This window comes from Cryptomeria japonica, chromosome 10, assembly GCF_030272615.1.
Source record: "Cryptomeria japonica chromosome 10, Sugi_1.0, whole genome shotgun sequence".
In the NCBI taxonomy this organism is placed as follows: Eukaryota; Viridiplantae; Streptophyta; class Pinopsida; order Cupressales; family Cupressaceae; genus Cryptomeria; species Cryptomeria japonica.
The window spans coordinates 598670271-598686288 of record NC_081414.1 but is presented as its reverse complement, the minus strand read 5'-3'; the positions used below and the strand labels follow the sequence as shown (position 1 = coordinate 598686288).

The 16018-nt window shown below is 36.8% G+C and overlaps 1 protein-coding gene across 1 annotated transcript in view; it reads right to left on the bottom strand.

Annotated features, from left to right (window-relative positions):
* Positions 1–2262: 2262 nt before the first annotated feature.
* Positions 2263–16018, bottom strand: part of LOC131049279 (thiol-disulfide oxidoreductase LTO1) — a 128039-nt gene continuing 114283 nt past the window's right edge. The window contains exons 6-7 of the mRNA XM_057983331.2: positions 2829–2966; positions 2263–2674 (exon numbers count right to left, since the gene is read on the bottom strand). Coding sequence (XP_057839314.2) covers positions 2600–2674; positions 2829–2966 — 213 coding nt within the window. The 3' untranslated portion in view covers positions 2263–2599. The remainder of the gene's footprint in view (positions 2675–2828; positions 2967–16018) is intronic.

The following is a 16018-nucleotide window of genomic DNA, read 5'->3' as shown; positions in this document are numbered from 1 at the left end:
GTCATTAATCTCGATCTCCCTCAATACCTAAGTTTGCATCTAGTATTTAATGTGGAAGTCCTTCAACCATACATTTCTCTTCTTAAGACAACACATCAACCAAATATCATTTAGATTTGGATCTAAGCACTTATGCACAACTATTTGAGACCAAATCATACAACCACTACTCCCACTTGCCATGGCACACACCACCTATTCAAAATGGTCAAGGAAAGGTAGAATGTAGATCAATCGAAATAGTACAACCTTCAACAACACCACATTCAATTTCCACACTTCACCAAAGACAAATTCTTAGAAAGGATGAACAGCCCAAGCATGGCTATGCAACCCTCAAATACCCTCACACAAGTGTAAAAAATATTTATCACAAACTCACATAACTTTGGCATCTTGTGCTACCATACAAACACCTACAACAGTTGGCACTACTACACAAGAATTGTCATTCCTTTGCACAACACTTGGCAACAATTTGTGCAATTAAAAACATTGAACACATAACATTTGCACCCTATCTGATAGACAGATCCTAGACTTGGAACAGCAACTACTAGAAGTCCAAGAGGTAGCAATTGGAAGACCAAGTGGTTATGGAATATGAATTATCTTATGACATCTTATAAACTATATTGTACAGTCATTCGACTACTCACTTTGGGGGGAGGGGGCAGGCGGTGATCAAACAACCCATGAGATATAGAAGTTTAGACAAACTAGTTTGGTGTGTTCACCTCTTTTGGGGCATAGAAATTTTCATTCTAGGACTTGCCATCTGTTGTACCCTATTTAGTTTTGGATTGAATGGAAGTAGCACGTATTTGCTTAAGTCTTCCATGCATTTGGATTTGTTTTCGTTAGCTATGTTTTCAATCTTCTTTGCATATTTTGTAATTATCTTTCCTAAGATAGGATTGCCCCTCAAACCAATTAGCATCTAAATCAAATTATCAATTAATTTTACCACTATCAGCTGTGTTCTCAATTTTGTTGTTGTTTTTTCCTTGGCAAATTATGTTGTGTGCGTGTGTAGGCAAAACATAGATGAACTAGATCCAGGGAAGAAAATTTGCCATGCCGCCAAACCCAAACCAACAACTCAAGTTCATAGATATTTGCTTCTCATTTATAGTAGTTCTCATTAATCAAGTACTAGTTTTAGGAGTGATTAGGTGTTTAACTATTATGTCAGTACTGATTATAGTACTATAAAACCATTAATAGAACATCTTTCTTTCTTGGACTTGTGGGCTTTTCCAACCCCATCTGGTTATTGTAAAGATTAATTAAACACAATATTTTGATATCCTATTAAATAACTAGATTGATATTATTGGCAGAGAATAGGATCAGCAACAGAGCTGACTTGGGCTACTGCATATGGTTTGCAGTATGGAAATAGACCTCTAGCCGACTCTAGGAGATAGAAGCCATCTTGGGAATTGTATATATAGGTATTGTAATTGATATCCGGAAGATATAGGATAGAGATCAGATGATATAGAGAATAGAAGAGATACATAATGTGAACTATAAAGTAGCGATTGACACTTGCCTTTTGGAGATTGAAGATATAATATAATGATGATGTTGCTGGTCCATTTATGTGTGTTATGATTGTTTCTTTGTGGATGTCGATGTGAATGGTTTATTGTCCTTGTTTACTTTTGCAACTGCCAATTTCCCTTACTGTGTCCTCTAGGATATAAAGACTACAATAAGATATATATAGGGGTACAGATCTCCAGACTGTAGTTTCCCCATTCCTCTTGCTAACAATTATTACAAAAAGCTTCATCTGCTTACATAGAGATTGGAGAATAATCCACCCAAACGAATAAACATTACATGCCTCATTAAAAAGTGAACTAAAAAGATATAAAGAAAACACTTGCCACTAAGGTGGCTTTATTACAACTAGAAGCCTGATCTTTTAAAAGTCATTTATATCATTATGAGAGTTTCAAAATATGACCTGATTTTGGAAATTGCCCATATCCAGAACTTACTTTTATAGCAATATAATGCAATTTATCCATTTTAAATTATATTTTTTACCCTTTCTATAAAAAAATAAAAGAAAATTTAAAATGTTGTTTGGCCAATGTATATCTAAAACTTTCCATTCTCCAAATTTTGATAGAACAATGACTGTTCATGCAACAAATTTTATCAAGATGTATTCCATCAACATCAAAAGGTCGCTGCTAGGCAAGACATTCAAAGTACTTCATAACGGTCATATTGTTGAAGAATATGTATCAAAAACTTTGGACTCAAGATATAACTGCATTAGGAATTATCTCAACTTACAAGTGAAATGTATACACAACATATAACAGCTAGATGCTGTTTTTATGGTAAACTCCTGTTGTTTATCATAGTAATTTAGTTCTACCAAAATTTAGTCTGAGGAATAAAATATTCAGTACTAATTTCAAGATCTTTATCTGAAATATTTTATAAGGTGGAGGTGCAATTGACCATTTTTCCAGTTAAGGCACAAATGAGCTGAAGACATATTACAAAGTCATGAAAACCATACAAGAGCCATTTTTCTTTCTAATACATAAACCTTATAATTTATATGGGCAAATCAAGATTCAGATTGAGCCTGATCAAAATCAGAAACACGAGCAAGCTCTGCAAATATCTTTTCACCACTTAAAACCTGCTTTCCAAAACAATATTTAATTCTAGAGGACAAGGCCATTGGAAAATTAAAAAAACCAATGACTTCAAATATGAATGGAGATTCTATCTTACAACTAATTCATTAGATAAAATAGAGATTCTAATGCTCTTTAGAATTCAGTAAAACTTACCTGACCATTTATTACCCAAGTCGGGAAACCCTGAATATTAGCATCTTTACAAGCTTTTGCTATCTGGACTCCCTTTCGATACCCAGTTGGATAGCATTCCACATAGTCCAAAATCTTTGCTGCTTCGGCACCAAACATCTGGAAAGAGTCAAAGGGAAAGGATATACTGGGATTAGACTTTTAATAATGCATGATTTATTTTCTACAAGATAAATTTGAAATGTGTTAAAACTTAAAACTTCTAATGTGAATATCAACAAGGAAGATGCAAACACAGAATACTTTAGAATCCCGTTTACTCCATCTTTGTCCAGATTGCAAGCATAGGGCAGATGTTTCTATTTATTGGGAAAAATTATACAGACTTCTGTCTGACATAGAATTCAGAGTATAATCTCATAATGCCTAAAAAACTATAGCATTAAACACTATCTCAGCAATACGACAAAACTGAGCTAAAATTCAGTGCTACAAGAAAATATTTTGCTAATTCAAATATATGTGGAGAGAAATTCCTAAAATACAAAGGGTTTAGCACTCCTCTTCGAACCCATCAAGAAATGTTATCCATGAAGTACAATGGACTAGGTTATACCTGTGAACCTCAAAGACCTTGTACAATTGCTATCAATCATTACAAGCCCAGTAGCAAAATATCAAATAATTGTCAGATAGTTCGTGCTGTTACTGCCACCATAGAATCAGATTTCTTATCTCTTCTTCTAACAAGCTCTGAATTGCTGTGGCTTGAACAATTTAAAGGCAATCAAATCAGTAACTAATTAGGGATTTTGAGCAATGAATAAGATTTCACCAGCAGAGAGACCATTAAAACCCTTGTTTTCCAGAAAAAGCTTCAGCAATCAGAGCTAACCATATAAGGAATTTGTGTCCTCTGAATTGGTATCCATGACCTCAACATGGCTTCAATAAATCCAGAAACTGAGCCAAATGTTTGCATGCTTACGAAATTGCATGATAATTAGGGATCCAACGAAAGCAGTTGCAGTGCAAGTTTATACTGAAACGGAACCAGAATAGCAAAAGAGACCAAATCAAAGAAGCAAACTCAGTACTCCTTTCTTATATCTGATAATCAAAAAGCTAATAATAGGAAAGAGTCCAATGCCATCAGAACCTCAACCTGTAAATATCTTATAAAACAAAACCAAAATCCAACAACATTGCACATGCAGAATATGCACAGGGAACTGACACATCATGCAAGAGCTAACCAAGAAAACCATTGTTTGTGGAGAATGGGAACAAACCTGTGGATACAGAAAGACAGATTCTACAAGGATGGTAAAAAAACTCAAAAGAGGAGATAAGGGCCTTGGACTTGCAATCTCCACCTTCTGGAACAGACAGAGCAGCATCTGGCCCAGCAATACATGGGGCAGCAGAAATAACACACCAGGGATATGAGGATGGATATTTTGCAAACAACAAGGAAGTCAGTTCGATTCCCAAATGGATTTAAAAAGAGGTTGTCATTCTCAAATTTTTTACAATGATTCCCTCTACAAAGCGATCCTTACAAGTTGTATGCACATAACCAAGATCCGTAAGTCTGGAAGATAGAATCTTCTTGAATCTCAGCAAGGCATTTGTTTATGTGTTTCTGGACAAGGAAGAGGGATTCCAAGCTATGTTCCAAGTTCCAACAGAAAAAAAAATAAAGTGCAGATGACTGTTTGTGCTTTAGCATACTTGCAGCCTTGATTGAGAACAACACAAATATCTATTTCGGTTGGAGTTTCCATACTTACCCAAACTTTTACCAGCTTGAATTAAAAGATAGCACCACCCTTAGACAGGTGCTGGCTGGAGAGGAGATACAGTCTAACATCATGCAGCCTAATGTGTGAATTTACATGCCAATGAAATTTTTTTGGTAGCTCCTTCAGAGATCTGCCTTACATTGAACTATTCTACACATTAACAACACTTAATGATAACAAATGGACTCTGATTCTCACTCTCAATTCAAGTTAAGCTTTTCTGTGATGCAGGTGCATCAATTTTATGTGTTTTTTATTATTATTGATTCGTTGATGAATGTCACAAGTTCTAGATATTTCTAGACTCGTACACGTAGGCAGGAATTTGTTTAAAATCTCTTAATAATCTCATAATGAGCCAACAAATAAACTAAAATCTCTTTTCTTTTAGCCTAAGTTTAGGAGGTTATAGTAATTTTACGAGTGGTTTTAATTTTTCCAAATACACAATTTAAACGAATCTATTATGGATTGAATTAGCTTCTTTTTGATGTATAAAATGAAAGCCTTGTGTTCAGCATCATAACAAGGAGAGTTACCTCGTTTAATAAAAAAATATAAGTTTGTATGGTTAATAAAACTCTCATATATTTAGCCAATAAATTTTGCACCATATTTTTTGGTATCAATGCCAGAAGTTGTAGAGTTTTGCAGAAGCCAGCTGCGAGGTTGAAGCTACTGCCAGAAAGGCAGATTGCAAGTTTTTGAGGAGGCAGCCCATAGTATTTTATAGCAGCAGACTGGAAGCCTGTTCACAGGAATTTTCAAATCCACTGTCGAAAAGAAGTCACCGAAAAGGAGATCAAAGAGAAGCCATTGCTGGTCGAAAACAAGGTGAGTGAATCGCACTGAAGTCTATATGATGCCATTCCAAAGAAATTAAAGGGAGACGCATGCCATCATAAATCAAGGGATCGCCCAGTGTTTGCATCAGCAGCTGCTTGAAGAATAGATTGCAAGAGCATTGTAGTTGGCATAAAATGCCTATCGTTATGTTTGATAATATTTATTATCTGTCAATGTATTAATTATTTGTATTAAGTGGGTTGTCACTCTCGAGTAGTTGATGTGTCGGTTGGTTGACGGTTGTGTACCTCTTGGCAACTGTCGGGTCCTTTAAATATGTTGTGTACCGCCAAGAAAGGTAGTATGGTATAGTCAGATCTATTGTATTCCTTGGCCGACCATTTCTGGTCTTCTTCTCTGTAATAATTGCATAAGCAAATAAAGATATATTTTACTGTTGTGTTTGGTATGCATTGTCATGTACATTATTATTTCCTGTATTTAATTTATCAGTTGTAGCGATAAACATTTTGGCACCATTTCCTTAAAAAAAAATTGGGTCAGCCTTGACTGACTCATGCCATAGACCCCAATAAAGGTGAGAAGAGGCCACGGGGTGGTTAAGACCAAGCGATTAGGTGATTCGCCGACCCTCGGCTGGAGGGAGCAAAGGGACGAGTCAAAGCCTGGAAATACCTGGAGTGTTGGGATGTTGGAGGTTGACATGTACAAGACGCGTGAGTGGCCAAGAACCAAGGAAAGCATCAAAATGTGGTTGTCGGAACAATCCACCCAAATTTCGCACACCCGGAAGAACCCGGAGTGTTGGGGACGCTAGAGGTGGATGTGTAGAGGACGCTCAGTGGCAGAAGAAGCAGAAACTCCCTATATTTACAGGGTATGGATTGGAAGATCTCGTGTGACATTGTAAGACATGTATAACAATATGAAAGGCGAGTGGCCAAGATGACCACGATTATTGGTTGAAGGCATTTCCTGCCACCCTTCGGGGAATTGCTATTGATTGGTACATAGACCTAGACGCTAAGGACAAGGCCAGGTGGAGTGAACTGAAGAAGACATTTGAAGAGGAGTTCAAACTCCTGAGGGATGACAACGAGATCGTGGCCGAAATTTGAAACCTATAAAAAAAGTTTATATTACAATTTACAAAGACAATAAAATAAATATTAAAGTAATAAATAATTTAAATTAGAATATAATTCATATAAAGTTAAACCTGTGATAGAATTTTGATAACCAACTTCAACAATGTCTAGTCGTGGCACTATGGAACTTCCATCACTTAATAGGGTCCATTCCTTTTTTATCTACCATTGCATCAACATCTGCATAAGTTCTGTTAGAGGATGCAAACATCTCAAACTCATCTCGATTCCCCACAACAACTCTATCGTCTATAAACATTTTTTTGAAAGCTTTTTTATATCCATCAACAACCTCAACATCCATATTTGGTGTTGTCCTATTTGACAATCCTAACATATCAACATGGTAGTATTTAGGGTTCAAAGCATATGCCAAAAGTTGCAAAGGAATTGTCGTCTTATCCCATCTCTTCTTGGTTACCTCATATATTTGCCTATAAAAAAATTCATAATTGGGTCATGCTCTTTTTCTATAATAATATCTCTAACTTGCTCCAACATTGTATCTATGCAATAATAGATGTCCCCCAATATTGTCTTATCAGTATCACAACAAAAAATGAAGGTGTATATTGGTTCGATGAAGGATAGGAAGTAATCTATTTGATCCCACCAATCATCATCAAGAATTAATGTTCTGATATTATTTGCTCTATCTATTTGAGATTGCCTCCAAACTACCTAAACATCACTAATCACCATACTTTTCAAGGCATGTTAGTTGTTTGACATCCAGAAGCCTTTTTCGAACAATGTAATGGGTGGCAAAGCATGTTTGAATCACCTTCATATAAAAAAAATAATTTAAAAACATATACATCTTACATAAATTTGAAAAAACATTTAAAAAATAATATTTTTTAATACAAAAGAAAACTTACCTTTAACAAGTCTAACTTAGCGAATTGTCTATAGATGGCCTGTGACATGTGATGATTAGCGATTACAAATAAACATCTGAATATTTTTTACTTCTTCATAAAAGCTTTTGTACCCATTGAATTTTGCCAATTTTTTGGAGCATTACAAGGGGTCCACCAAATGTTTGGATATCTTGCTTCCACAACCAACCTTGCTGCTTTGCATACTTTTGCATTATTTGTGATCACCTGAACAACAGTTTTTGGCCCTACTAGCTCAATTGCTTCAATTAGAATGTTAGCAATAAATTGGGTATCTTTCTCTTTCATCCTTGCATTCCATTGTTTTAAAAAACATTGCCCCCTTTGGACTCATTACAATCACATTGACTAGTGACCTATTTCTAGCATCCTTCATCTACTACAAATAATAGAAACCCCTGCAATTTTCCAGGAAGTCCAAATCACCTGCAATTGTCTATCAATAATATATTTTTCTTTAACTAAAAGGGTGGTATGAACCTTCTTGTAGCCTAGGCTTTTGTATCTCTTCGGTGCTTCATTAATTGACCTAACCATCTCTTGCCAATATGGAGAAAACCACATTAAATCAAATTCCATTCGCATACAAACAACGTGCACTCTTTTGATCTGTATCCTCTGAACTTTGCAAATTAAATGCTTTTTCAAGAGGTCCTAAATTCCTCATGTGACCAACAAATGTTCCTGACGCTAGATGCAAAGAGGGTCTATTTAGACTTAAAGTTGACCTTTGATTTGATGTTTGAACCCAATTATCAGCTTCATCCTATAATTTTGATATTTTGCAATCTTCTCAGTTGGCAATCCCTTCCCTAGACAATCACCAACATTTAGACCAAGGCATGCTTCTCATCTTGTACCTTTAATGTGGCAAAGGTGCACATGAACCCTAGTATAGGAATCTTTATAATCAATTTGTTGGAGTAAATAGGTTTTCACCTATTTACAGTGCTTAAGTCCAACTTAGGTAACAACTATATTAGTTGTATTGCATTATTATTTGTAGTTGGGTTGGTGATGGTTGATTTCTACCTAACCTAACAATTCTCTTATTACATTGAGACACATGTCTCTTTCTGTACCCTTAATTCTCTAGCCTCTTTCCTATTTAAGCAAAGCCTTTGTACATTTGTAAACATCTCAATAATCTAAGTTACCAGGTTCGGCTATATAGGCCCCCCGTATTGCCCAAATACGGTTTTGGTTCGTGGTTTGTATATGGTTCGAGTTCGGTTTGGTGACTTTGTTTGGCAAAATTTATCTAAATTTTTGGCCTCCTGCTGCTAACATGCCGCAGCCCTAGGTTATTGGGTTCACCTAATTTCGGCTATGATGTTCGAAATTCGGCGGACTGAAAAAGAAGACCTAAAATATTCGTTGTATTTCACCCAAATATTCGTACGTAGTAGTGCTTAGGGTTTTTAATTAAAATATATTTAAAAATAAGTCTCTGAGTCCAACGTGGTGTGTGAGGTTGCAAGTTCAGACATTTCGGGAGAGCTCAGGGTTGCATGAAATTTTGAGATCCCATTTTGGCTTTTTAACGAAATTCGATGAGATTATTTTCCCGACTTTTTACGCCCGAGGCATTCCTCAATCTGGAGCCTGTGCCTTTTGTTCGACGCCTGAGCCTTAAGCGTGGGAAATCCTTCACTATTGCTCCAACACAGCTCTACTAAAACTTAATATATTTGAGGGATAAACGCCATTATTTTTTTATCGAGAATCATGATTTATAACATATTTTTTAATTATTGTATGAAACTTAATATAATATAATATAATATAATATAATATAATATATATTATATTATAGTATATTATATTATTATATAGTATATTATATACATAATAAATAATATATATATGTTTTAATTGTTTTTGTACTAACGAACCCAAACCCCTTTTCAAAATTTTGTCGTACCGGTTCTTCGAACCCGAACAGGCAAGCTAGTCAAAAATACATCATTTATTGGTGATTATATCTTCTCTCTTTATGTGGAAGTGTTTGCATTCCAAATCTTGGCTTGGAAGTTGTTGTGACGTTTTCACACATCGCCCCATTGCAAATGGGGTTCCCCTACTTTTTTGGTCCTCTTGGTCTTTTGGTTGTGGTTCTTTGGGTCTTTTCGCAGCAATCCCTTCGGTCTCCCTAGTTTTGCAAGTGTTTTGATGAAATTTGATCAAGTCTGCAAGTCATTTGAGCAGATTTTGCTAAGTCTGGAACTTGTTTGGTCTATTTTATCGTTTTGCCCTTCAGACTTAGGTTTGAGGCCTTTTCCTTGGGGTTTTGGAAAAATTGAGTGTTGCAATGAAATCAAGACCCTTCAAGAAGCTACCACTGAAATTTGAGCAAATTCTGAGCACTTACTATTTTAGTAAGTTTCACTGCATCCCGGATTGGCTCAATTTTGCCAAAAATCAAACTTACTATTTTTAGCAATTTCTACTTTTAGTGTCACCCTATCCGGGATCGCTCAAATATGATGTTTTGGAGTACTTGCTAGTTTTAGTAAGCCTATTTTTGGCAGATCCATCTCAAGCAATTGGCAGGATACTGAAGGTAGACTGGTAGAGCATTCCTGAAAAACCATGGCTAAATACAAAAAGTTGAAAAAGCAAGCTATTGATCAGAGAAATGGCTAAGTGTGAAATCCTTTCCTGAAGTGAAAAAGCATTGAAAATCAATCCAAGGCATGAAAATCCACTTCATCCTGAAAATGGCATCCCAAACTAGAAAAGGTGAAAAGTGACCAAGTCAAGGAAGAAAATCAAAGAAATCCTTGCCATGGCAAAAATGCATTCCAAAAGAAGATGGGCGCTAAATGAGGGTCTTGGAGGAATTTTTCCTCCAAGACAAAGAATCCTCCACAGCATGGTTTCAATGCCCAAGGTTGAAGAAGAGCGCCAAATGGACCTCGGGGAGCAATTTTCCTCCCAAGCCCAAATTCCTACACACTATGAAATTAGCGCCCAAGGAAGGATAGTGAGCGCCAAAACTAGGTAAAGGAGGAATTTCCCTTGGACAAAATTCCTATAGCATGTGAAATTAGCGCTCAAGAATGAGGAAGGGTGCCAAAATGGAGTGATGGAAGAATTTCCTCTCGAACATACTTTTCCTCCACAACATGGATTCAGCACCTACGACTGGATGAGGAGCACTAGACAGAGGTATAGGAGGCATTTTTTCTCCATGACATGAACTCCTCCAAAGCATTAAAATTCCACCCATGCATGGAATTTGGGTGCCAAATTAGGGCAAAAAAGGAAAATTTCCTCCAAGGCAAAATCCCTACAAAGCATGAAATCCACGCCCAAGTCAAGAGGAAGGGCGTTAGAAAAGGGTGGGGAAGGCATTTTCTTCACTAGCTAAAATTCCTTTGCAAGGCAAAATTCCACCCAGTCAAAGGTAGGAGGCGCCAAAGTAGAGTGATGGAGGAATTCTCAACTTCAAAGGAAAATCTAGTACCAAGTAAGAATTCAGCCCAAGTCAGTAGTCAAGGCGCCAAAATGAAGTGGTGGAGGAATTTTCCTCCAAGATCAAAATTCCTCCATGAGGTCAAAAATGTGCTCTAAGATGAGCAAGGGCGCCATACCGTGCTAAAGGAGGAAAATGTTTTCAGTGCCAAATTCCTCCACATGGTGGTTTTAGTACCCAACATAAGGAAGGGCACGCCAAATGGGGGTCAAGGAGGAATTTCCTCCCAAGGACAAATTCCTCCTCCATAGGAGATTAGCGCCCAAGGCAGTGCATAGAGCGCCAAATCAATGTCATGGGGAAATTTCCAAAATTTTCAAAATTCCTCCCTCCAAAATGAAATTTCACCCAAGGACAAAGGAAAGTGTGGAATTCAAGGCAAGAGAAAAAAATTCAAAACTCAAGGAAATTCCTTCCTTCTGGACAGAATTCCAAGAAAGTGAAAAATTGACTAAGTGTTAGAAATTCTTTCCTTCAGGACAAAATTCTTGGAAAATGTGAAATTCGGTTAAGGCATGAAGAAATTCCTTCCTTAGGGGTAGAGTAGAATTAAGCTCAAGATTGGGCACCAAAATGAGGTTAAGGAGGAATTTTTCCCCCACATCAAAAAATTCCTTCACCATGGAGAAAATGTGCTCTAGGAAAGGAATGGGCGCCAAAATGACATCAAGGAAGAAAAGTCTAATTTTCTAGAATTCCTTCACTTCCTGGCAAATGCGCTCCAGGACAAGTAGAAAATGCAGAAACATGATCTGGGAGGAAAATTTCAAAAAAAGAACCCTTGGGGAAGAAATGCGCCCAAAGCAAAGAATTTCAAGGCATGAAGATGTTGTCCTCATTTTTGAATTTTCAAAAATGTGAAAACCCCTACAAATTTTTGCTTAAAATGTGTCATTTTTGTCTCCAAGGCATGTTTTACGAGGTGCAAAACTCACATTTGTTAGCGTCAAATCATTGGGAGGTGTCTTTGCCATCATTGTCCAAGTTTTGGTGAGTTTTGGTCTTCATGTTCCTAGCTTTTAGTGCAATTTCGGGTTTCAGAGCAGTCACTACAGGTTGAGATTTTACTCTTAAGGCATGCTTCCCCAGGCAAAAAAATTCATCTCGTTTCGAGTTCGTTTGCTATGTTTTTTCTTCAATTTCGGGTTTTTTCTTCCTGACTGCAGGTGGGAAATTTTCCTTCCATTGCAAGTTAGAAGTTTTCTTTTGTTTTTGTGTTGTAGGGAAATTTTAAAACAATTACAAGTGCACTTTATTTAAAACTTGTAACTTGTAACTTACTTTTTATTTCCCCTTTGCTTTTTATGTCTTTTAAGTTGTTGTAGGAACTTTTTGGACAAATTGCAAGTGAATTTAAAATTACAAGTTTAATGAGAATTTGTAACTTCTCATAAAAATTCCTACTTTGTGCTTTTAAGTTGTAATAGGGATTTTATTTCCCTATTACAAATCTTTTTAAGTTTTTAAAGTGTTTTTATGTCGAGTCTTACTTGTAATGGGAATTTTATTTCCCTATTACAAGTTCTTATGTTTTTATGTAGTGTTATTTTAAACTTGTAAAGGGGATTTTATTTCCCTATTACAAGTCTTTATGTTCTTTTTTGTTTTTAAAACTTGTAATGGGGATTTTATTTCCCTATTACAAGTTGTTTTGTTATTTTTTTTTGCTCTTCTTCATTTCAAACCCGAATTTTCTCAAGAGAAGGAAAAGTAATGCAATTTAAAACTTGTAAAGGGGTTTTAAAAACCCGATTGCATCTTTGGAGGGCACATTTGCTTGTAGTTGGAAAGGAAAAACCCAATCTGCATTCTTGCTCTCACAAATCTGATTTGTGACACTATTCCCTTGAATCCATCCCACATTCTTGCTATGTTGTTGGAGATCGATGGTTGGTGCCAGGTTTTTGGGATTCAATGGTTTTGGCAAACACGTTGTGGATAAATGTGGGGATTTTTGGCTCCATTTTTTTGCTGTGTAAGCTCCACATTTTGGGTGCCCATATTCCGCCATTGTTGCCATATTTGCAACACGTTTTGAATCTTTCATTCATTGAAGAGTGTTTGACATCAAATGTATCTCTCCTTCCAAGCCGTTTTTTGTGGAGTGGGATGAATGGAAATCCGTTTTTAGCTGCAACAAGGAATGCAACGTAGTGATATCATTGTTCTTCCCCTTTGGTAGGAGTAGATCATTCTTTTTACAAAGTAATAAATGTTGAGTGTTCAACTCATTCATTTGATTTCGGATTTTATAAGTCTGATTGCAAAAAAGAGTCTTTCCCACTTTCTAAGTTTGCCATTATCTGTTGGTATTTTTCTTTCCATTTTTCCCTCATGTCAAAACCCCATTTCATCCATTTTTCCCATTTATAAGTCTACTTGCAGTCAGAATTTTAGAACCCGATTGCAGTTGTGTCTTCACTTGGAATCGGAATTTTAGATCCCAATTGCAGTTGTGTCTTCACTTGCAGTCAGCCTTCCAGAACCCGAAATTGGTCCAAAATGCACTCAAAAACACTTGAAAATGAGTCTTCAAAGTCCAATTACAAGTGCAAACTTGTAGTAACCTATTACACATATGAAGTTGCATGTTTGTTCTCCATAATTGCAAGTTAATGCACTTATTTTTTCCACACATGTAATGCAGCTTCCAGAACCCGAAATTCACTTGTGAGCCCATTTTTGAATCAATTTCTCCCTACCCATGTCAATTTTGTTTGCACACATGATCTATCAAACTAACAAATCAAGGCATGGGCATTGTTTTATAACAATATCATCTTGAATAAGGTGTTATGGGTTCTTCATGAATAAACAAAAGAAGAAGAAATAACAACAATTAATGGATACAAATTATAGAATGCTTTCAAAACAGAGATAGGCTTCTTACTTCAGCCTTGCAAAAAACTTCCCTCCTTAAAAGCCAGTTGTTGACGTGTTTTTTATGACAGCGTCGAACACAAAATAAAGTTGCCTAACGGTCACTTCACTCTCTCTTGATCAAAGTACGATTGCATGCTAAGATTGCAAGAACTTCAAATAATCGACTCCAAGGTTCCTTTATGCTATGGACGTGACTCAGTCGGCTGATGTGACTGCTAGTAATCCAAGGGGCCTTACGTTTGCATCGTTCTTTCACTTCTTTGTTGTGGCTGGAACTCCATCATCGGATATGGCAATTTTGCGATGTTGCTGCTTCGAACGGCCTAAAATGAACTAAAAGAAAAGGGAAAGGGTTCAGAAGGATCTAAATCTAATCCTAAGGGCAGTGATAGCAATGAATAGTGCTCTAGTGGACAAATTCCAAATAAACCAAGCTCTGCTTCGCCAAGATCAACTACAACTCCGCAAGAACCGGTGTAATCTTTTGGGGATGGTAGAGGATTTTCAAACCGAGAAAGTACATTTGAATACCCAAAAACGGCGCAATCCAAACGACTATCCACAATCGAACTCAACACAAATTTAGGCGGCTTAGACTAACTTTACACTGCAACTTACAATCAACCAGATGCAAAAAATATGAACCATGGAAATTCATCAGACACCATTACATTCTCTATTGAAATCAAAGCACTTTACTATTTCTAATCTAAGTGAAGAAGGTGAAACCATGCAAGCTTTGAAAAAATAATTTAAGTGGACACCATCAGAGAACAATGTTTCACTGTTATTATCTCATAACTTATCGCAACAATTCCAGACAAAGCTCCCTCCTTACAAATAAGGGGGGGTCACCCCTTTATATAGGCCTCAAGCCATGATAACATGCAAAACCCTAATTAGGGTTTGCTCTAAAGATTCTCCACTCAAGATGCAACAAGGTGGGAATCTCCAATTAATAACCCATCATGCCCATATACAATTAATTCCATCCCATTACAATTAATTACATTCCACAAGTGCCCACTATGCAATGAATGTACCCTCATGCAAAAATCACCCATGATGCCATAAATGCACCATCATCTTTTGAATGTGACGGTTGCATGCAAAGGAATCTGTCAATGCCATAAATGTGACAGCTGCATGCAAAGGAATCTGTCAATGCCATAAATGTTACGGTTGCATGCAGAAGGAATTTATCATAATGCCATAAATGTGACGGTTGCATGCAGAGAGATGCTTCATTAATTCAACGTCCGTTGACTCGGTTGCCACTTGGCGAGAAAACCTTGGAGAGAGAAAACTTCAGGAGAGAAGAATTTGATCCATGAAGAATTTTTCTTGAAGTTTCTCGAACTCTCCTTGCTCTGGAGGAGATTTTCAACAATTCTCCACCATCTCCTATTTTTTAGGAATTTCCACAATTTTAGGGTTTTGGTCCAGGGGAGAGAGAATTCTCTCACATATCTATATCTTCAAAAATCTCTAAATTTGGAGGTCATTTGAGCCCTGAAAAATGGATTTTTCAAATTTTTCCCTGGAGGGGAAATTTCTTGTTCAGTTCATCCCTGATTCCTTCCTTGCCTTAGAAATTTTATCTTCAATTCATCCTTGGGTGTGATTTCTTGTTGTGGAGGAATTCTTCTTTGGAAAGGAATTTGTTCCTTACCCTGAGGAAGGAAATTCTTCATGCCTTAGTGAATTTTCATGATTTCCAAGAACTATGTCCTGAAGCAAGAAATTTCAAATACTTAGTCAATTTTTTACCTTTCTTGGAATTATGTCCTGAAGGAAGGAATTTCCGACACAGCCAATTTTTTCACTTTCTTGGAATTTCTTCTTCTTGGGCGCAATTTTGACTTGGTGGAGGATTCAGTGAATTTTGTGAATCCTCCATGCCTCCTTGGTTTTCGCGCATGTCCTTCATCTTGGGCGGATTTTCACCCCTGTGGAGGATTCATGAAATTTTTTCATTTATCCTTGCCTCCTCCATTCTGGCGCCCAATCACTTCCTGGGGCGGAATTTTCACTATGTGAAGGATTCATGGAATTTTTTCGTGAATCCTTGAGACCCTCATTTTGGCCCCCAAGTCCACAGTTGTGCGGATTTTCACCCCTGTGGAGGATTCATGAAATTTTTTCATTTATCCTTGCCTCCTCCATTCTGGTGCCCAATCACTTCTTG